Source organism: Acinonyx jubatus, chromosome C1 (assembly GCF_027475565.1).
Source record: "Acinonyx jubatus isolate Ajub_Pintada_27869175 chromosome C1, VMU_Ajub_asm_v1.0, whole genome shotgun sequence".
NCBI lineage: Eukaryota > Metazoa > Chordata > Mammalia > Carnivora > Felidae > Acinonyx > Acinonyx jubatus.
Genome location: NC_069381.1, coordinates 170,936,845 through 170,959,929, shown reverse-complemented (window position 1 = coordinate 170,959,929; position 23,085 = coordinate 170,936,845). Strand labels below are relative to the sequence as shown.

Sequence of the window (23,085 nt, the reverse complement as noted above, 5' to 3'; positions counted from 1 at the left end):
TATTAAAGAAAATGTGGGTTTTCAAAATCATGTTTGCTGTAAAATAGTATTTATTTATTTAATGTTTATTTATTTATTTTGAAAGTGTGTGTGTGCATGTGCATGCATGATCGGGGGTGGGGCAGATAGCGAGAGAGGGAATCCTAAGCAGGCTCTGAGCTGTCAGAGCAAAGTCTGATGCAGCGCTTGATCTTGCTGAACTGTGAGATCATGAGATCATGACCTGAACCAAAACCAAGAGTCCGTACACTTAGACTGAGCCACCCAGGTGCCCCAAGCTAGTAATACTTTATACCATATACATTAAACATACACACAAACGCCTTACAGTCTAAAGTAAATGGACTAAAGGTAGGGTCTAAGGTAAAAATAATTATTCAGAAAAGTTTTAGATGGCTTCAAAAAAAAAAAAAAAAGATTACTTGGGTTATAGCTTTAGAAAGATTTAAGCTCTCTGGATTATTTTGAAAATGTTTCATTATTAAAATAGTAATTACTAACATTTAAAACTTTTGTATAAAGAATGAAACAAATCTTTCATAGATAAAAACTTTAAAACTCAAGCAGTCTTTTTATATGCAGAGTATTTCAGTATACTTTCATTGCATATGGGAAATAAACTTGGCTCATGTTCTACATCTGAAAAGTGTCAGTACTAGTACTGAATTGATAGAAAGTCTATTTCATTATCAACTTTGATATCATTTGACAAGATTTATAATAATCTTTTCTTAGGTTTTACAATTAAGAAGCACTTTAACTGCTATAGGCAGATGAAGAAACTAAGATTCAGATTTAAAAATCATACAATTTATCTGAGGCAAAAATGAGATTAGGGCTCAGGTCACCCGACATGTTAATACTATGTTATCTTGATTGCTTTAAAATCCATTTATACTTGCAGATAACAAAAGCACTGTACTAATATTTGAAAATAAAGTGACAGAAAGGTGTTAACTAGTACAAATCTGTCATTTGCAAATTATGTCCATTTAAAATGTATCACCCTTGGGGCGCCTGGGTGGTTCAACTTCGGCTCAGGTCATGATCTCATGGTTTGTGGGTTTGAGCCCTGCATAGGGCTCTGTGCTGACAGCTCAGCCTGGAACCTGCTTCAGATTCTGTGTCTCCCTGTCTCTCTGCTCCTCCCCCGACTCACACTCTGTCTCTCAAAAATAAACATCAAAAAAAATTATTTTAAATGTATCACCCTAATTTTTCATGGGAACTCAATGACAAAGACCCTCAGCTCAGTTTTTTGGTGGATTTGTTTACATGCTTTCATAGTAATCAAACTTCAATATATACTACTATAATATCAGCCATCTCCACAATGATGCTAAGCAGTTTTTAGCTCAACTGTAGGGTGATATTTAATTAGGCTGGTATCTATCAATTCAGGAAATTAGACTTGCCTGTAGCATTACCTACAGTGTCTTCTTAAGGCCAAATTCGTAACAGTTTACTAAACTCATAGTAGTACTGTCAGTATTCTACACAGTTCCATATCCAGTTAAGAGAATCCTTAAATGTCTGTTCCTTCTGTGGTAACTATAAGATATAATATTTAATTAAAATCCTTAAGCTACAGGTTTTAAAACAATATTCATATAAAAACTTAAAAAAAAAAAAGGACCATATTTGGATTTTAATGTATGATGGTCTTTATTTACAACTTTATTGGCAAAAAAGAAGAGGGAAACATTTAAAACAGTTTAACACAGGGCATTGCAGCTGATTCTGTCAGGTTAAAGAAGTTTCCTTTTATATGTCCATCTAATTGTCCCAAGATATACAATGCTGAATCTGCATATGCAGTTTCCTTTATGAAATACAGTGCTCATATTTTAAAGGCAGTCTTTAAAACATATAAATACAAAGAAAATGAAATCACTCATTAAAAACTGCATTAAATGAAAGGTATTTTAAATTTAAATTTATGTTGTTCTTATAATACATGCCCAATGAAAATCAAAAGCTGGAAAAGCAGTTACACTTCCTACTTGAATGGACAGTTACAACAATCATTTTCTGCAATGACCATTATATTTTCAATTTATCATGAACTACTCTGAACTTACTATGAGATGTAGCCAAAGTCAGAAGACAAGACGTAGGGAGAATATTCCTTTTTGGGAGGAGAGTAAGCCCTCCAGAATCAGCATGGGAAATAAACATCCTGTTGAAGAATTCTAGGTGGAAAAAAATTACTGTAGTCAATTTCAACTCATGCCGAGCTGGCTTAATTTTTTCAGACTTGTTTGGTGTCATTCTTCTAAATCAAGTGTGTTTAATTCTTCTTCTAGTTCATCCAAATCTTCCCCAGTAAAAAGATTTTCATCAACAGGAACAGCATCAATGGCTCCATTTTCCTGTCCCTCCCCTTCGTTGTCCTCTTCCAAATCACTTCTTTCACCATTTTCAGCCCTACCTCCGGAAGCTTCACTTAATTTGTTTTCTAAAAATAAATATTGAAATCAATAAGGCCCAGAAACAAAAAACACTATTCCATTAGCAATTGATAGTCACAGACTTGATACTACATTTCTTTTCCTTTTCTCATGAAAGCCTTCCCTAAGATTATTCCACCAAGAACTGATCTTTCTTTTCCTAAGCTTATTTGTGACAATTACCTAGACCTAGTGTAAGGTATGTCTTGTACTATAGACATTTAACTGCTTAACAGTCTATACATTTGAGAACAAGATTTACCTTATACAATTTTGTTTCCTACCTGACCTAGCAATTAGGTTTTAAACGGTCAACTTCCACATATTTTATTTGAATAAATAATTATGGAATCAAAAAATGTTTTAAGCAGCCGCTTAGCTTTTGGTTGGGGTAACAGTAGTTAAATCACACTAGTTGTAACGGTGCAAATACATGTGAATCCAAAAACATTTCATCCTGTCATCAAGCTGTGAAAAAAGAACCTAGACTAGGGCTATGCAGCTACTTTTCCTTACAGGCTCGAAAAGACTGAGAAAACAAAAATGCAGTCTTTTTGTGTTCGTGACACCAGTATTTACACAAAGATAATTTTTAATAGCCTAATGTAGATTTTAGTTATTTCAAACATCTCTGATCACAAAAATCTTAGGGATTATAGCCTTGGAAGTTCTTACAATGATACCTACTGTCACCAAAGTCCTACTTGTAAAAGGAGCAAATCGGTCTCCATACTGGCATTAAGACAATATTGTCTAACAGCACTTGGATCTCAGGAAGGCAAGCCAGTTTTTCAAGTTATAACTTGTATTCCTTTATTGTAAAAATAAGTTTTAGTTTTGCTCTCTCAACCTTTGCCTTGATTAGTATTCTTCCTACCTTTTTCTCTCATACTAACCATGCTGAACTTTCACTTCTCTTCAAACTCTTCAGTCATGGCACTATTACATATGTGCTTATTTTTCTCCTCATTCCTCTTATCATCGCAGTCCTGATGAAAACTGGTACCCTGTTCCTACAACTTCTTCCCTAACAGCAACTGAAGAATTATTTCCAGTTCTCATCCTACTTGATTTTTCTGAAACTTCTTTCTTAATTTTCCTCTGTCCTTCTCAGTGTCTTTCCTAAGCTTTCCCTCTTTTGACTACTCCAGAACACTGAGGTCTGCAGTGTGTTCTAGAATGTTCTCGTATCATGAGATCCCAAACTGATTACCTACATCTCCAAACTCATTTCTGTCCCCTTCTAGTTTCAGTTAATGGCTTCAATATCCACCCAGTCACCCATTTCTACAGCTTCCACTGTTCACTATTTCTATATACAGTCAAACCACACATTTATGTTGCCAGTCTGGTCCCTGCAGGCATCCAAGTTTGCCAGTGTGGTCTAAACTACCCCCTTCCCTCTTTAGACAGAATCCTAGTTCTTCAAATTACACACAAATTAGCATACTTACCATCCTTTTCTGAAGTATATGTGCTGAATCTTTCAAGACTGGCTACAGTAATACCTGTCTCATCTACATCTCTTGGGATATACAGGCTTAAATCTATGTCATTTACACTCACTGAATCATCAACCTTAAAAACACAGAAAAGAAAGTTGTTACTTAGGAGGACAGTTTTCATAAATTACTTGCCTTTTACCTCTGACATTTATCTTAGTGAAACAAAATTTTTGCTAATGCCAAGTGAAAACAAATGATTGACAACTGTCAAAATTCATTCCTTTTTCTAAACTTGAGAAAAAGAAAAGCAATGCCATATTTCAAGCTTCTTCCTCTGACATATAGAATATGATGTTTTTATTTTCAACTCAAAGACAGAAGTCAGAATTTTATACCATACCAAGAATGAATAGTCAGCTACGTTTACCTATAACTAAATGATTCTGCTGTTGTCTCCTGCTTCCTACTCTGTACTTTCTTTTTCAGTATAAAATATTAGAAAACAAACAAATCTTTTTTTTCTTTTAGAGGGAAAATAAAACACATACTTTTTACAGCTAATACATACAGGTACTTAACTATACCACTGTTCTAATTTATTAAGAATTATAATTTTATTAATCCATTTAATTCTCACAAGTACCTTGCATGTCTCTATTATAGAAGAGTGTGGAGACCTATAGTATAGGTAATTTCTCAGGTTAGAGTCAGGATCTGAACCAATGTCCCAGTGTTGCTACTCTTAACCCATGTTACTCTGTTACTTTCTATCGGCTCTCTCCATCAACATGAGCAGAAGTGCCAAAGCTTCCTCTTACCTCATCACCACCTGTTCCCTGGGTGTAACGGGTATCATCTGCTTCCTCATCATCATCATCAACCAGTTCAGGACGAAATTCAAACACTTCACGACCACTAATCTATTCAGGTACACAAACATATCAACTCAGGGCAAATTTCAAACATTTCTTGGTTACTGATTTCAGACATACACATGATTAAGTTACAATAAATTTTGCATGGCACAGAAATTATAAAATGAAAGAAAGAATAAAGAATCTATTAGGGTGAGTTTGGGACATACCACTAATGCTTTCCCTGCTTTGAAGTCTGCTTTTCTTCTTTCCATATCTTGTTCAAGTTTATCAATCTTTTCTTGTCTTTTTCTTTTCTTCCATGCAAGAAAAGATTCTAGAGTGATTTTGGTAACATTTGGACCTAGGGCAGAACGCTGCAAAGAGAAAAGAGTTGTTTTTTTTCCCCCCACCAAATCACCTTTAATAGTATTTAAGAGTTTTCTCTTAATGCAAGTAAGTCTTTACCTGTGACTGTTAAGACATCAAATTTAGAATAAATTGATTCATTTTCATTTTATGTAGCAATGAGCAAAACGAGTGTCCAGAGAGACATTTTTTTAATGTTTATTTTGAGAAACATTAATGTTTATTTTTTTTAATGTTTATTTTGAGAAAGCACAAACGTGCGTGCGGGCGAGGGAGGAACAAAGAGAGGAAGCCAGAATCTCAACGAGGCTCCATGCTGTAAACACAGAATCTGATGCAGGGCTCGATCTCACAAACTCTAAGATCATGACCTAAGGTGAAATCAAGAGCTGGATGCTCAGCCGACTGAGCCACCCAGGTGCCCCAGAAAAACAAACATTTCTAAATGCAGTAAAATATATTATCCTGAGCTGGATTTCTTTTCAAAATTGAAAGTGAGGAAAACTTGTCAGGAGAAATTGTTTTAATGTAAATTAACTGATGAAAACAAAAAATATGAAAAACACTATGACAATACCCAGATTTCATTTGTGTTCCTCAAGAGATGAGGAAAAAAACTAAGCAAAAACATCATCTCCTCAGAGCCAATAATCAAGTAATAAATGTATGGAAAAATAATACTTGCTGACCATCTGCCAGGTATTTGGTACTGAATGCTTTATACACATATGCTACCACATTGATCCCCACAAATAAGCGAACAGAAAGAGATTGGAAATTTACCAAAGGTTAACAGCTAATATGTTGTAGAACTAGCATACAAACATTCTCAAATATACCTGACTGTGAAGTCTGTATTTTCTATTATAGCATATTGCCTCCGTTGAGACACTAAACAATATGACCATTTAAGAACAAATATATATAAGCCCAACCTTAGACATTTATACAACATATTTAGGTTATCCAAAAGAAGGGAAAACTGGATATAATTTGAAATATCCAACCCTAAATCTAGAATTTCCAATAATCTCAACATTTTCCTGTCACTCCCAAAAGCCGTATCTAACTCAGTAGCCGTGTCTACTATTTCATGGAGTAAACCTCTTTTGTGCTGAGCCAGAAATGAATAGTGGAAGATTCTCTTCAATGAGACATATTCCCCTCTATCAACAGAGTGAGTGCTTTGAGTCCAGGAATGATGAAAAAACATGAACTGAAAAACTGTAGAAGTTGTCTCCTTTAACACGTTTGATTAGTAAAATAGCTAAAGAATAAGACATCAGGAAAAACATCTAAAACTTCAAGTTCAATCTGAATATTATTTTAATGAATATACTAGTATATCAATCTTACAGAAAGAATTTATTTGATAAGCCAATAGCATTAGAAGTTATTTTATAATCCCAAAATTAATGTCATGATGGGCTAACGATTATGGCTAAGTTTACATTTTAGACATACAAAAAAAACTAAATAAAAAGTAAGGCAACTTTGGGAAAAGGTCATTTTTTTTCCCCTTTCATAACATGCTAATGCCCCCAAGTGGTAAATATTATAATTTCCCAATAAATACTGCTTTAGTTTCATAGCATGAGAAAATTCTAGTTACCTCTCTTTCAATTAGATCTTCTAATGAAATTTCATCTTCTTTCTCTTCTTTTTTTTTATCTTTTTTCAATACAAATCCAGGAGGAAGTGCATGACGATACATGCAAATATCACCACCTCCAGGGCATACCCAAAACCAGCCATATTTGTTGTTTTCAATAGCTTCAAGGAAATGCTTGCACACCTATAGAGACAATAATATTCACCAGTAGTGGCTCAGCGTAGTCCATTTCCAAGGTAAATGCTGAAGTTTATGGAACAAGTACATTCTTATTCACATCCTTATGTTACTCACTTATGTACAGAGCACACTTTGTGCAGAAATGTACATATAATCTTAAAATTCTTAATACAATGGCAAACTCCCTTTAGAGAGGATCTACATAAAATTTTCAACACTGTTCCAAATTCTGTATTATACAAAAGGACATGTCTCAGTTTAGCCTTTGTAAATATACACCCAGTCTGATTTTTAAAGAAGTGAAAAAATATAAATGGTTATAAAAAACTAAAACCAATGATTTTGTTTTGGCTTGATCCTTCTTAAAAACTAATTACGTGCAGTAATGATACATTATTTGAATTATTTGAAATTATAGGCAATTTCTCACATCTATGAAGAGAGAAAGGAAGCAAGGTACAAAAGGAACAACAAAGGATACAACTGTATTGAAGCCTCATGTAATAAACTTCAGAAGTAAGAAAAACTGACTAACAAACAATACTCTTTTCCCGAAAAAATACAACAGATATAAGTTAAACTAGTACTCAGAAATTTTCTAGCACGCCACAGTTTTTCACCATAACCTCCCTACAGATAAATATGTGGACATGAATGGAAGGTCTGAGAAACAGGCACCGATTTTTAAAAGTACATTTCCTGGAATACTAGAGCCATTACCTACCCAAAGCTCATTTTGCAATTCATAATGTCACAATATTTTCAACCTTCTTGATTTAAAGTCTACCTACCACTAAAACAGAGTGTTTATCAATTCTCCTTCCATTCATTTTGCACAAAAAAATAAGGAAAGAATTCTTATCTGAATATGTAATTGTATTCATCCATATTTGATAGAAAGTAAAATCACCTTAAAAAATGGTATTTGAAGACTTTAGTCACATGGTTTTCAAAGGTTACTTTTGAATTAAGAATCTAATTTTATATAACTTACACTTGTAAATTCCAAAAACAAAGCTTGATGCACTTTATCTTTATCAAAAGATCCAATAATTTAAAAAATAATCCAGTAGAAAATGGCAGCAAATACCTTGCCACATAATTCTCCCTAATGATAAATATCACAGCAACTCAATTCAAGAAAAGGACATACTATTTGAGTTTTTGGTTTTTTCTTTTCCGCCTCACCGTGCTTCTTGTTCACTACTTCTTCCAGTTTTTTCTCATCCCAATTATCCATAGTATCTAAATAAAAAGAGATATGAAAACTAAATATTATAATTTTATCTACTGTTTCCAAAACATATTGCATATCTCCTTAAACAGGAAAACTGTATCATAAGACTTATGACCTAACACATTTTCTTTAAATTATGCCATAGGTAGGAATAAACAGTGTTATGAAATTATTCACCAAAATCCTACGTAGTTTAGACAAGTAAGAAGGTGGTACTGGAAGAGAGGGTGAGAAAAATTCAAAATTCATTTAATCAAGACATAATGCTATAAATTCAGGCTTTATGGAAAACAATTTTATCTATCTACTTATCTATCTATCTATACAAACACAGCCCTCATAAAGACCAAAATATTCTTCAAGTACTAAATATCTTGGTAACAACCAAAAGACAGTTTTAAGAAAAGGACTTAAAAAATACCTTTTTCAAGTTCTTCATCTCTTGCATCAATGTAAACACTTCGCTTCTCACACTTTCTCTCCAGAGTCAAGTCATGAGAGAACTTACATTTATCTCCTTTAGTACACTGTCCTTGCTTAAAAAATGCACACACCACAGACTTGGGATCTGCACCTATGTCAAATGGCACACGATATTTGTATTACAATCTGCCAGATCACAAAGTATAGCTTCTATCTGAGATATAATTACTGTTGGTGAACTGGTTATTTTTCTATTCACTGATGTGAGAGGAAAATACCACTTACAAGTGACTGTTAAGACATTTCTTTAAAGTCCCTTCTACAGCATTTCATATCTGTACTTGTTTCTTTTATTCTTACCGTTCTTACTCTTATTTCCAGGGGTGGGAAACCAAACAAACTCCTACACATTCCAGTCATTGTCTAGTTGGAGTCAAAGAAGCAGAGGCAAAAGAGAAATATACATGGAGGTATACTGCCAAGAGTTTAGAACTTACAATTTATAGAACCATAGGTTTGCCTTGGCCACCACCAAAGAATGGATATTATAGATCAATTAGTGGACTGTCTAATCCTTAATTTTGCCTTAAGTGGGGGGCTAGTAGCTGGAGTTATAGTTGTACAATCACATAGCTGAGCAGATAAACAAAGGACTCATAAAAAAGTCACTGATACAGATTTTGACAAAGGAAGGATCATTTCCATAGCAGACACATCAGCTTATAATCTGAAGAAAATAGACATTAAAACAAATTGACTTTTTTTTTTTAATTGAAGTATAGTTGATAACACAATGTTACATTAGTTTCAGGAGTACAACCCAGTGATTTGACAAGTCTGTATGCTATGCTCACCACAAGTATAGCTGCCATCTGTCACCATGCAACACTATTACAATACCACTGACTACACTCCCTATGTTGTACCTGTTATCTCCATGACTTATTCATTCCATAAATGGAAGCCTGTACCTCCCACTCCCCTTCACCCTTTTGCCCATTGCCCCCCAGTCCCTTTCCCTCTAGCAACCATCAGTTTGTTCTCTGTAATTTATGGGTCTGTTTCTGCTATTTTTTTTTTGTCTGTGTATTCATAAAATATGAATATTTGATTTGATATTATTGATATTGATATTTGATATTATTTGATAAAAATAATACCCTCACATTTAAAGTTTACCTTTACTTATTTTTTGAGCAGCAACTACAGGTTTGAACAGCTCATTTAGTTCTTGCAATTCTTTCTTCTTGTCATCTTTCTTCAACTTCTTTTCAGCTTCACTTTGTGCTACCTATAATATTGCCAGGTATAATATGTAATTTGATTTCATATAATAAAATTGTTTTCACTATACAATAGTACATTATAACAAAACATTCACACATGTACACGTACATAGTCCTTACCTCTTAGTATCAGTGTTACAATGGCTTTTCGTATATATTAAATAGTGTGGTTAAACTTTTAAACGAAACTGCGAGATTTTATATCAGTTGACTTTTAAAAAAATTTATAAATGGTACCATGCCAAGTAAAAAGCATATTCAAAAGCTTACAGCAATAAGCATTTATTAAGCATCTGCTACATGCCCAGCTTTTTTAGTAAATGGTTCTCACCTGGGATTTTCTTATGACAACCACCCACTCCCCAGAAACATGTGGGTGCGTTTTGAAGATCAGAAATGCCAACATTAGGAAATGCGCAGTCCCACGCAATAAAGAACTGTACCACCCAAAATACCTACAGTACCCTGTGGGAAAACACTGAGCTAGGTCAATGTGGGAGATTAAACAAAACAAATATGACATATGACACAGTCCCAGGCACACGATTTACATACCTAATATGATTAGAGGATTCATCCAAATATTTATATGTCAGGTCCTATGTTAGATGACAGGGAATACAAAGATGAAAAGATAAAGATGCTTATTTAAAGAAGCTCAGAATTTAGTGGGAAGACAGACATGTCAACAACTATAATATAATATGTGGTTCTCTGGGAACAAGGAATGCCTACCTACATGCCTATAAAAATCAGACTGAGCTAATACTTTATGGATGAATTCTTCTGATGAGCAAGGAAAGGAATGCAGAGAGAGCCAGCCAATGCAAAGATACAGGGACCAGAAGGAACAGGGTATGAGAAACATCAATGAAAAGTTTGGACTGTATCAGTAGGTGACAGGGAAAATTCAAAGGCTTAAAGTAAGTCAATGACATAATCAGACTGTGTTTTATAAAGATCACAATGGCAACTGTGTGAAAAGTGGACTAGAAGGAGCCAAAGAATGGCAAGGAAAATTAGGAGGCTAATGCAACTGCTGTAGGCAAGAAAACACAAGAGCTTAACATAGACATTAGTAGCAAGGATGCAGAAAAGATGAGAGAAGTGAGAGAGAGAGCTCTTAAAGAGGCAGAACTGACACTACTAAGTGACTGACTAGATATGAAATGTAAGCGAGAGGGTGGAGTCTAGAATTATTACATTTATGGTTAGTGCTGTTAAACGAGACAGGGAATACAAGAGGAACAGGTTTCAGGGTAGAAATTAGAGATGAGCTCAGTTTTAGACATACTGAGTACGAGATGCTTACAGAGCATCTGGATAGAGCTAATACTCAGAAGGCAAGTGGACATAGATCTTGGTATCTGGAGAGAGGGTCTGCTTTAAAATAAAAATTTTAGAAACAGCTTATAGATAATTAAAACTTTAGGGTATATGAGATAGGACAGCATGAAGAAGTGACAAGGAAAAAAAAGTGACAAGAGCACAGTTCCCTGAAGAATACTAATATTAAATGAGGCAACAGAACCTTAAAAAGCCTACAAAAGGGTCCAAGAAACATCAAAGAAATAGATAGAAATCCAGCACAAAGAAGTATTCATGGAGAAAGAAGAAATTTTAGGAAGGGAATGACTAAATGCTAGGTTAAAGACATCCCAAATCCTGACTTTGATGATGTGATGGGATGTGTTTAAACAGAAAAATTGTAAACCATTTTTTAAAAAGAAAAAATTTAAGTCATTTTATCTTAATGAAAATATCTTTTGCTCACTAGGCACATGTCTAACATTTATGGGGCCTAGAGCAAGAGTACAATGGAGGCTTCATAAACCATTTTTGTAAGTTAGAATATTTGTAAGTTAGAAATCAAGCTAATGCTAAACAAAGTACGGTTTATACCTCTGTTTAAGAAATATACCTTGTGACCTGGAAGGACAGGTTCAAATTTAAAATGCTCAGGTTCCATGGAGTTCTACACTGGAGCATGGCAGTAAAGCAGCAGTCAACGCCTTCCTCCTCCTCCTCTTCCCACCCTGAATTTCATCCCATCATGTGAGTGCATGAAGGTGGAAGGTATGGGGTAGGATATGGTGTGGATTCAGGCTCTGTCCACACTCCTAGCACACACCCTTCTTTTGTCATACATGTGTCACTGAAGTGAACACACACCCTACCTTTGACTACTTCAGGCATATGTGCTACTTGGCAGCACAGGATACTCTAAGATAAACATGGGTAACATGACCTCTGCAGGCCCTGAACTATTGTGGAGAGAGATGGTACAAATTCCCTTTACCTCATTGACTCCTTGCCTGTGGGAGAGCTATGTCTGGAGGCAAAAGAGTAGGGTCATCCTCTGCAACACAAGGCCTACAATAGGGTGCCTATTGCCTGGCTCTAACAGCAGGACTGCTGCTCATTTCACAGATAAAAGCCCAGGTACCCAAGAAATTATCAAAAAATATAATCCTGAATGTACTACGAATCCCAATTACCACCACCACGAATGTTATGACTTTCTCAGGTCTATGAAATATAAAATTACCAGTCAATATACTTCCCACAAGTGAAAATATGGAGAGCAGAATAGGATTGAAAAAAGGGATAAGGGAAGAAAAGTGAATTATTTCCACACACCTGTATTACACGAGAAGATTTATGTTATGTTCTCATTTAACCACCATAGGAACCTTACAAGGGTTCCTTCCACCCTCCCAAGTGCCCTTCCACTGTACACATTAAGACCAGTGTTGCTAAATAACTTGAGATCATATAACAAAGAAGATAGGGGAATTCATACCCAAACTGATCTGACTCCAAGATCTCAGCATGAGTTTTTATTAAACCAGGCTACTAAATTAGCACCATGGAAGATTAATAGTTTTTGGCTGTGTCTCTATGTTGGAGGCACTAATTTAAAGAGATAATCTGAGTGACAGAAATTTGTTTCAGACTGGGATCACAAATATATATTCTGATATCACAGATGAAAAGTATTTCCAAAAGTTAAGAAAAAGGACAGAGTGGTGAAAAAAGTACATTTTAAAAGTAAAGATGCAGGTCTGTAAAATCTTAAATTCAAGAAAGTGAAAGATTTAAATAACTTGAAGAAAAGGGACTTTTTTTGAATGCACTGCCAATAGATAAAATTATTTCAAAATCATATGAAGAATAAATGCCTAAGTTGGCCAAGAAAAATATAAAAGGAGTAACATCTGGGGGAAAGAACTCCCTTTATTATCTAATAGAATATGTTAGGCCACAAGAATCAAAATCAATGTGACACTAGTTTATGGACATATAATAAATAGAACATAAAAGAGAATCCAGAAATGGATCCTAACATATTTGAGACTTTACTATATGTCAATAGTAGTATCTCAATTCAGTGGTAAATGATGCTGGTATGAGTGGCTATTCATTTGAAAGAAAATTAACTTTGTGACATAAAAATTTATGACAAATTATAGACTGTAAGAAAACATACAAGATCTAGTAGTGCAGATTATTTAAAAAATCTAGACATATCTAACAATACAAAAAGTAAAAATTGTTGTATAGCAGATATAATAGAAACATCACAAATTATCTGTAATGCAGACATAAAGTGTCTCTCATAAATGACAAGAAAAAGACATCCAGAAAAGTAAAGGATATGAATAGACAAGTCAGAAAAGTACATACCCAGACAGTCAACAACCATATGAAAAGATACTCAAACAAAACAAAAACATACCAAACCAAACCAAAAGATACTCAAACTCCTAGTAGTGAGGGAAACAAAGTAAAAATGAGATCTCATTTTATACTTACCAGATTGGAAAACCTTAAAAAGAACTTTAGTATCTATAACTCATGTACTGAAAATGAAAATGTGAAGTATTACAATCTCTACAGAAAGGGACATAATTTATTAAATTAGAAATCCATTTCCTTTGGAAGAAAAAATGAAATCCATTTCCCTTGATCTAGAAATGTGTCATAGATAATTTACGCCACAGAAAAAAAAGCACAAATGCCTATAAGAACACATGTACAAGGATACTTCTTGCAGAATTGTTCTTAGTGTCAAAACGCTGGAAACAAAGAGATCATTTATAAATAGTTGAAACAGATGGATATAGTACATCCACATCCTAGAACAGTACGCAGCCATTAGAATAAATTAGAGCTATATCAAAATGGCTTGGAGGAATATCTAAGAGGTATTGCTGAGTAACAAAGGGAAGATGCAGAAAAGTTTTAGAGGAGGATTACATTTTGAAATACAATTACCATGCCAAATACTTTTATCTGTAACAGATGCCTTATTACATTCATATGAAGAAAATGCAGAAATTTAAGTTATTTACCTGACGTGGATTTTGTTGACCAAACTTAACTTGGTGAGTGACAGCCTTGATAAATTTCTGTTGCTTTGCTCCTTTCTTATTCTTTAGACCAAAAGTTTTATCCTGAATGAAAAAGAGTACAGAAATAACTTAGCAATTTATATTATTTTTTATCTGTTTTTTTTCAGTCATATCTAAAAGTCATTCTTTCATTTAATTATTGGTAAGAAAACTATTCCTTCTTATGCTATATAGACATGCAAAACGCTAAAACATCAAGTCAAGGCAACATATGACCCAGGATTCTTTACAATTTAATACATACTTATCATTACTAAACCTGTTACTCTATGATGCTTTTTCCAAAGTCTGTTTCTGAATATAAATTCTGGATGTGCAGAATTGTGATACATGACAAGATGACCTACAGTCAAGTAAGTTTAGGAAAATGCTTGGTTAACAGTATTTTTAATTCTTAAGTGTACAATATCTTAGAGTCTTTACCAGAAGGGATATAGTTAGGAGCAATTCCACATCTTATTTTACCTCAGAATGCATTCTTCTCAGAGTATCCTACAGGATTATGTAGTGCTGAACACATTTTGGGAAATACTGCATAAGATACATTAAGTTCTGCACTGTTTTGTTCTGTTTTGGTAAGTTATCTTTTCAAAACAACTTTTTTTTAAGTTTATTTTTAGTCATCTCTACACCCAATGTGGGGCTCAAACTAACAACCCCACAATCAAGAGTTGCATGCTGAGCCAGCCAGGAGACCTTCAAAACAGTTAAATTTATAGAACTCAAATTACTGAAACGTACACATTCCTAGCTGTTGTTAATATGCAAATACTAAAATTGAGGTATACCTAACTAAAAGCGATACCTTATTTAAATTTGGAATATCAATATAGTAATTTGTGAAAGCTATTAATATGATAGCAGCTATCACATATGGAATGCTTATTATGTGCAAGGCACTAATGATCTTTGGCTATCTATTCATAAGCATTTAGTACAAAAACATTCAGAAGCCACTCTACAAGTCTGAGTGTGTATTTGAGTAGGTATAAGCTAAGGAATGCCATGGAGTGCCAGAAACCACCAGAATCTTGGAAGACCCAAGAAAAGATGTTTTCCTAGAGCTTTGAAAGGGAGTATGACCCTGTTTACACCTTGATTTTAGACTTCTAGCTTCCACATCTGTGAGAAAATAAGTTTCTGTTGTTTTAAGTCACCCAGTTTGTGGCAATTTGTTACAGCAGCCCTAGGAAACTAATACAGGAGGCTTGGTGTGTGGGTTCCATCCTTAGATGAATGGGTGGCAAGGCTGTCAGGAAATCACCAAATACTGGTATCTGAAGTCTTTTTTTTTTTTTTAAAATGGCTTTTCTGTTTCTCAGAAGGATCCTCTGCCTAGGAGTACATTAAGCCTGACTAAAGATCTTGAGAAGAGAGCAGGTGAGAGAGAGTGTCTCTTAGCTCATTTCACTGCACAGACTCCTTTCAGTCTCATATTTTAACCACCCCCACTCCTACTCTCCCCTCCACCTCCTTTGTGCCTAGAGTTCCAGAAACAGAGGCTTCTTGATTTATTCCACCCCTGATTTCTCATTGGGAAAATTATCTGGCTTAGTCTTCGTAGATAAGAACCATCAGCTACTTCTAAGACTTATAACCCTCAGTTTCCAGCCTCTCATCTTCTGCATTAACCAGTGCCTTCCATTATTGAGTTTTTCCAGAATTCTGCAGAGCAAATCCACTTGGTTCTTAATGACACAATCCTAGGTGGCACTCAGGCCTGAATGCTCTGTTCTACTGAGCCAGTTACCCACTTATCCATACACTACCAAACTTTGTAGGTTGAGGTTGAAATAGAAGTTTAATTTGTTTTAGTGTTTATTTTTTAGAGAGAGAGAGAGAGAGTGAGAAAGCGCATGCAAGTGGGGAAGGGGCAGAGAGAGAGAGGGAGACACAGGATCTCAAGCAGGCTCTACACTCAAGGCAGACAGCCCGAAGCAGAACTGAACTCACAAGCCATGAGGATCGTGACCTGAGCCAAAGTTGAACACTTAAACAATTCAGCCACCCAGGTACCCCTAGATGTTTAATTTTAAAATGGAGTTTGCATCTCTTTCTCATTCTCGGTTATGGGTGGGTTTGAAAAAGGAAGAAGAGGCAAAAAGGTCTTTACTTTTGAAAGGGACCTGAGACCCTCTGAGAGGAATTTAGTCTGAAATAAATGGACTATTTTGAAGCCTTTATTTTGGTATTATTTCTGAGGAAAGGGACAAGATAATAGGAAGAAAGTATTATAGGTAAAGAATACCTATGTGGACAAGTTGGAAAAGAACAACAGTATTGATAGGATAAGTATGTGAAGACATTCCAACACAACATAACTTTGCAGAATCTCAGAATCAATAAAATAGATCAATGTTCTTAAGACTATAAGTTGAAGAGGGGTTTAGCTCTACAAAATTCTCTTTTTATTCATTCATCACACCTATATATCCATATATCAAATATCATATATATATGATATATATATATCACATCCATATATCACACATCCATATATCAAAATCTCACTTTCCCCTAAATTTCTATTCTCGTGTTTTAATATCCCATATTACAAAATTCTACATGAATTTTCTATAACCTATGTACATATAAAAAAAAGACAGAAGGTGGGGAGCCTGAGTGGCTCAATTGGTTAAGTGTCCAACTTCGGCTCAGGCCATGATCTCACGGTTCTTGAGATCAAGCCTCGCATTGGGCTCTGTGCTGACAGCTCAGAGCCTGGAGCCCGCTTCAGATTCTGTGTCTCTCTCTACCTGCTCTCCGCAGCTTGCACTCTGTCTCTTGCATTGTCGCAAAAATAAAAAAAAAACATTAAAAAAAAAATTTTTTTAAAAAGAAGGTACATACAAGCTGAAATTGAGTTTTTTAATGGCTGGTTTTCCTTGTTTTTAGGTAAGAAAATTTAACATTCAATTCAGTAAGAAGAAAAGATGGTCAAGTATAACGTGACATATGAAGAGAGGTGAGGACATACATCAACTAGTGTGAAATGCCATACTTTCCTTTTACAAAAAGTGAGCTCTCATGGGGGGCAGGAAGATGGAAAACCCTAGATAAAAAGAAATCAGTATCAAAAGTGCAACAGCATCTACATATGCCTCGCCAGAGAAAAGCATAACTGGAGTTCAAACCATGCCCCAAACGTTAACGACAGAAAATGAACAAACTATGAATAAACAAGGCCAAATATCAAGGCAGATACTGACATATAAAGATTTAGGAAAGACAAAAGTCCTCTAAGGGGACTTGACCAGCTAGAAAGAAGTACTCATGACAACAGATTCTGGTGGAGGTATATAAGCTCCAGATCCCTGAAGAAAAACAGTTTTTCAGGTTTAATTACACTGCTTTAGCACATAATTAACCAGCCTAAGAGATAATGAATGAGTTGTGTTTTTAAAGTCTCTAATTAGGTTGGAGCTCAGAAATTATTTTTTCCACGGAGACAGGGGACACATCCATTTAGCATTCACGAAACCTAAACACCTCAATATTATTTTACTGAATCCTCTTAACGATTCTATGATGTACTATTATCTCACTCCATAAATGTGGATACTGAAGCTCAGAAATCTTCAATAATTCTTCTTAAGTCAGACTGTATAGTGTGACGATTTATGAGTTCTGGAGTCAGACTGCCAAAGTTCTAATCTCAAACAAAACTGGGCAAATTACCTTCTTTGCCACAGTTTTCTTATTTATAAAGTGGGTCTCACTCTAACCTCTTAGGATTGTTATGAAAGTTAAATTTTTTTTTCAACATTTTTTATTTATTTTTGGGACAGAGAGAGACAGAGCATGAACGGGGGAGGGGCAGAGAGAGAGGGAGACACAGAATTGGAAACAGGCTCCAGGCTCCGAGCCATCAGCCCAGAGCCTGACGTGGGGCTCGAACTCACGGACCGCGAGATCGTGACCTGGCTGAAGTCGGATGCCTAACCGACTGCGCCACCCAGGCGCCCCAAAAGTTAAAAGATTCACTATAAAGAAGTCGTATAGCACACTGGTTAACAGTAAGGACTCTGCAGCCAAACCTACAGGGTTGAAATCCTGGCTCTGCCAATGGCCAGTTTAGTAACCTTGGGCAAATTGCTTAATCTCTGTTCCTGTTTCCCCAATTATAAAAAGGGTAATAATACTTATCTTACTGAGAGAATTAAAGAAGCTGCATAAGTTTATCACTTGTAGATGGCTGTCTTCTCTCCTTTCTCCAACACATCGATAACTATGTCTGGCTCAGTAAGAGTTAACTATTAAGTGACACAGATGATATGCGAACCAAGGTATATTTGACTCCAAGCAAAGTCTTTGTTCTTCCCACTGTGAAAAACTATTTCCCAGAGAAACCTAATTAGGTTATTGTGCAGGTTGGTACAAAAAAAACTTTCTGAATACCACATTGTTGATCTGGGATATCAACAACACCTAGTGAAAATAGAATGGTTTATAATTTGGAATACTTTAAAAGGACTTTCTCCCTTTTTCTTGAATTTAGGACAAACACTAACCTGAAGATTACCCTGGATTTGGGGGCCTGAGGGATATGAGACAGGAAGACTGGAGGTTACAATCAAATCCAAATCATGGTTAAAATAAAACAAATAGTCCTCACTGGATCAATAAGGCCCCAAAAGTTAGGTTATAAGGAAGGAACAGTGTGTGTAGGTGTCTGTGTGCGTGTTTCAGATTTGGGAAACTGAATACAAAGGAGTTTAGAAAACAGGTAGTATTTCTTAAAAAAGGATGGCTCCCTGAGGATCCACAGCCTTAACATTCAGTGAACTCCAGACTTCATTTAAAACTAACCCTTTCTGGGGCATCGGGGTGGCTCAGTTGGTTAAGCATCTGACTTTGGCTCAGGTCATGACTTCAAGGTTCATGGCTTAGAGTCCTGCATCGGGCTTTGTGCTAACAGCTCAGAGCCTGGAGCCTGCTTCAGATTCTGTGTCTCCCTCTCTCTGCTCCTCCCCTGCTCACACTCTGTGTTGTCTCTCTCTCAAAAATAAATAAACATTAAAAAAAACTGAGCCTTCTTCCCTTTCCCACCTTATTATATATTCATGCTTCTTTTACAGCCAGCCTCCACTCCTTAAACAAAATATCTGAAAAAAGGAAGGGTTTGGGAAAGCAGGTCAATACTGACTAGTGCTCCAAGATAACTGTGGTCTACCTTTTGGGTCACTAGAGTAAATAGAGGCTAGCATTGTTTTATTTCATTAATTGGTCACGCTCACCCACCGCCGCCCCCCCCCCCCCCCCGTACTTACTGTCTAATGTATTTTTGTTGTCCATTCACACAAGAGATATTCTGCAGCTGGTTAATCTAGCTTCAAGTAATCAACAGTTGATTTGGACTTAAGTTTTTCATTGGCAACCAATCATTTCTCTTCCTCCATCCTTCACACATCTAGATCCCATCTCTATTGGTGTCTTATTACTACTTCCTTGCTGCTACAAGTCCTTGGCTGGATATCCTTTATTGACTTGTCCCAAACACAAAGATTATTTCTCTCTTTCCATAATCAAACCCTTTATTTCTCAAAGCTGACTTCAGTTTATTAAATGTTAGCTGTAAGAAAGCAAATGCTATATGCCATTTGGGACAACTGCATGAACGTCTAACAGAACCATAACCTTTTCGATATACTCATTTCAGAAAAAAAATACCTATTAATCCAAATGAATTCATAAATTTTGGGAGGTTTAAAGAAGGAAAGAAAAAATGTAGGCAATAGAAAGAAATTATTTCAAGTGACAGAAAGTAAGCCCTGTACAGACAGTATAGGTCAGTCTGATTATTTCTCCTAACTAGTTCTTATTTATAATTCTAATAAATAATAGTAGCTGCCATTTATTGGGTATGTATCATATGTCAGGTATTTTACATGTCATCTCATTTAACCCATGAATCATATAACTCTGTAATACAGAAATTCACTCCATTTTGCTGATGAGAGGTACATCAGTTTTAGCTCCGCATAATCAATTTTTATCCTTAACCCCATGCACTAACCATCAAGACATGCTAGGGCTTTTGCAAAGTTAAAAACAAAACAAAACAAAAACAAAAGGCACCTATTATAGTATTTAACAAAAAGGAATATATTATTTCCTAACTAGGCTGGGTAACAGAATTTTCTCTATAAATCTAGTTTTACAACAAATGATAAAACTTAACACTAATTCACAGTATTGTTGTACCTCTCGAGTGGTAGTAAATATCCATGCAACACACTTCCATCTGCAAAACCTTACATCCATTAAAATAAAAAAAAATTTAAAAAAGGTGCTCATCATTTATGATAAATGAGAGTGGGGGGGACAGGCTAAGTTCACCACTCTGTTAGGGTTTTTTTGGTCAGTTAAAGAATGAAAGAATGCAACTGTCTTAATTTTGTTTTTTTCTTTGGCTAAGTCTTCATTAATGAAACTAAGGCTGCTTCCTCTTTACCTTAAGAATAACCTTGTACAAGATGAACAAAGCCATTATCGACATTCTTAGTTGATAAATACTATCAATGACTTTCATTCACAATTACTTAAAACAAAAATACTCCTACCAATTACAAATGAAACAAATAACTTCATAGAGTTAAAGCTCAATAATACATGAGGTACTTTGTCAGGTAACATTTAATTTCTTATCTACAAGGAAATTTCACTTTGTATCATGTTAATTCATTCTCAGTAAAGAAAACTGACAAGTAAAATGTCATCCCTAAAATATCCTTGGTTTACACAGCACTGAATGCTAGCAGATCACCATTCCCAGGGATCTACTTAAGTGCCAGTAGTCCAGATTGTTCAAAACGATAATACTAGACACAGATGTGAAGATGACAGTCAGTCTGCCTTTAAAGTTCTGGCTATGTTGCTTCCTCACAGTTCTAAATAGTACAAATTGGCAATTAGAACACAGGTTCTGCTTCAGAATTGGAACTTGGCCAAGATTACTAGAATTCTTTATAGGCAGGTTAAACCAGCAACGTTAAAAATTATGTGAAAAGAAACAAACACAAGTACTGATTAAGTTTATACTATGCAGCCCTGAGCGCTTTCATGCTATTTTTCACGGCTGTAAATACCAAATATTAAAAATAGTAAACATTTATAAATAAACTTATCATTTCAAAACACCCAACAGGCATTTTGGTCGGGCTGTAGTAAAAAGTAACGATTCCACAAAGACTGTCCATTATTCCGGTATACCACACGCAGAAAAATGGTCATTTTTTTTCCAATTACATCCAAAGCTCAGGAAGAACTACTTAAAACTCACTGATGGTTCACTCTCTTCAGAAACTCACTAGCAGTCGTTGGAAGGCAAATACAACACATTCAAAAACGTCAACAGTATTCTCTGCCATTAAAGAGCTATATAGGTTCAGTGCGCTAAATGAATATATATAATAAATTCAGATACGACACAACACAGCCGGTGACATTGAAACGTAATCTCTTCAAGCACTGTCGACGTAATTTACAACGTATATATCAAGAGCTATGTACAAATCGGTGGGCTGCGACCTTAAAGAAACCTCCACTCTCTATGCAACTTGTACCAGTTTAGAAATGGATCGGAAAACCACGAAATGGTAATTTGTTGGCTCGAAAGAAGTAACTAGTACTCCTAAGTGTTAGGTAAAAAAAGAACACAAAGCTCGTCCTGAGCCGGCCTGCTAGAAGGAGTCTAGCCCGACCCCATTCAGCGTACTTTTTAAAAACACAAGCCTAGAAACGTCTTCAATTTTAAGGACTGGAGGACAAAATCCCTGAAGCGGGCACTGGAGTGGGGGTGCCCTCTTGAACCGGGGTCGGCGAAGGCGGGCGTGTGGGCGGAGAAGCAAAGCAAAGGCTGGGTGCGGGGGCGCCAGCAGCGTCACTATAGCGATGAGAGGTAGCGAGCTTCATCACGGGGCTGGAGAAGGGGCAGTGGGCTACACAGAGTCAAACAGAGGGACACGTCGCCCCGGAAGACGCGAGCAGGAGCCATGGAGCCGGGGACCAGGAGGCTGCTTCCCTGAGGGCTCGCAGCATGAGTGGGGGAGGGGGGTGGGTACTCACTTCAATAATCTTCTCCTTCTTTTTCTGCTCCGCCTTTTTGCTGCCCCCGGCCTGAGCCTGTTTCTTGGGGGGCATTGCGGAGAGAGGTGGCACCGGCCAGACTTAAGCGCAGCTGGACACCGTCAGGGGATCTGGCCCCGCGGCAGGAGGAAGAGGACACGGGCCTCCGTCGCCGCCGCACCGCACGGAAAGCGAGGCGCTCACTCACCACAGAAACGCGGCCTTTGCGACAGGTCGGTGCCGCAGAGCATGGTGGGTAGCGAGGAGCGGAGCCCGGAAGTGGAGCTGCGCGTGCGCTTGTGCCGCGGCAGGCCTGGAGGGGGCAGGGAAGGGACGTGGGAAAATGACTTGGCGTCACTTGTGATGTCGCTCATCCACCTGGCTCTCTAGGTTGTGGCAGGCCTCAGGATCAGTGGGGCGAGCTGGTTGGTGCCGGCTGCGCTTGGGTCCTTCCTTCGCGTTCTTTTTCGCTGAAGATGGGAGATTCTTTTATCCTGCTTGCTCGGTTAATGGTCGCCCTTACTGTCTCTATCCTGAATGATCACCGAGCAGCCACCAAAACTCAGGGCCAAACTATGCAGTTACTTTCTTCTCGTGCACAGATGGAACAGGGCCAGTCGGCCGGCGAGCACAGCATGCTTCAGGTTCCTGTGAAGGTTTATAAAGAAATGAGAAAGTTTCATTTGAAGGGCGCCAGGAGTAACCTCCCAGAGAAGGGGAACTTGAAATCTTTTGATGTCCAATACT

The 23,085-nt window shown here is 36.5% G+C and overlaps 1 protein-coding gene across 1 annotated transcript; it reads right to left on the bottom strand.

Moving 5' to 3' along the window:
* Nucleotides 1-1,640: 1,640 nt before the first annotated feature.
* Nucleotides 1,641-22,565, bottom strand: ZC3H15 (zinc finger CCCH-type containing 15). The gene is made up of 10 exons (XM_015073964.3): nucleotides 22,339-22,565; nucleotides 14,212-14,313; nucleotides 9,750-9,861; nucleotides 8,569-8,721; nucleotides 8,064-8,155; nucleotides 6,731-6,913; nucleotides 4,980-5,126; nucleotides 4,714-4,815; nucleotides 3,905-4,028; nucleotides 1,641-2,458 (listed from the first exon to the last, which is right to left on the bottom strand). Exons 1-10 carry the CDS (start codon nucleotides 22,411-22,413, stop codon nucleotides 2,268-2,270), a joined length of 1,281 nt encoding a protein of 426 aa, XP_014929450.1. The 5' UTR covers nucleotides 22,414-22,565; the 3' UTR covers nucleotides 1,641-2,267.
* Nucleotides 22,566-23,085: the final 520 nt, after the last annotated feature.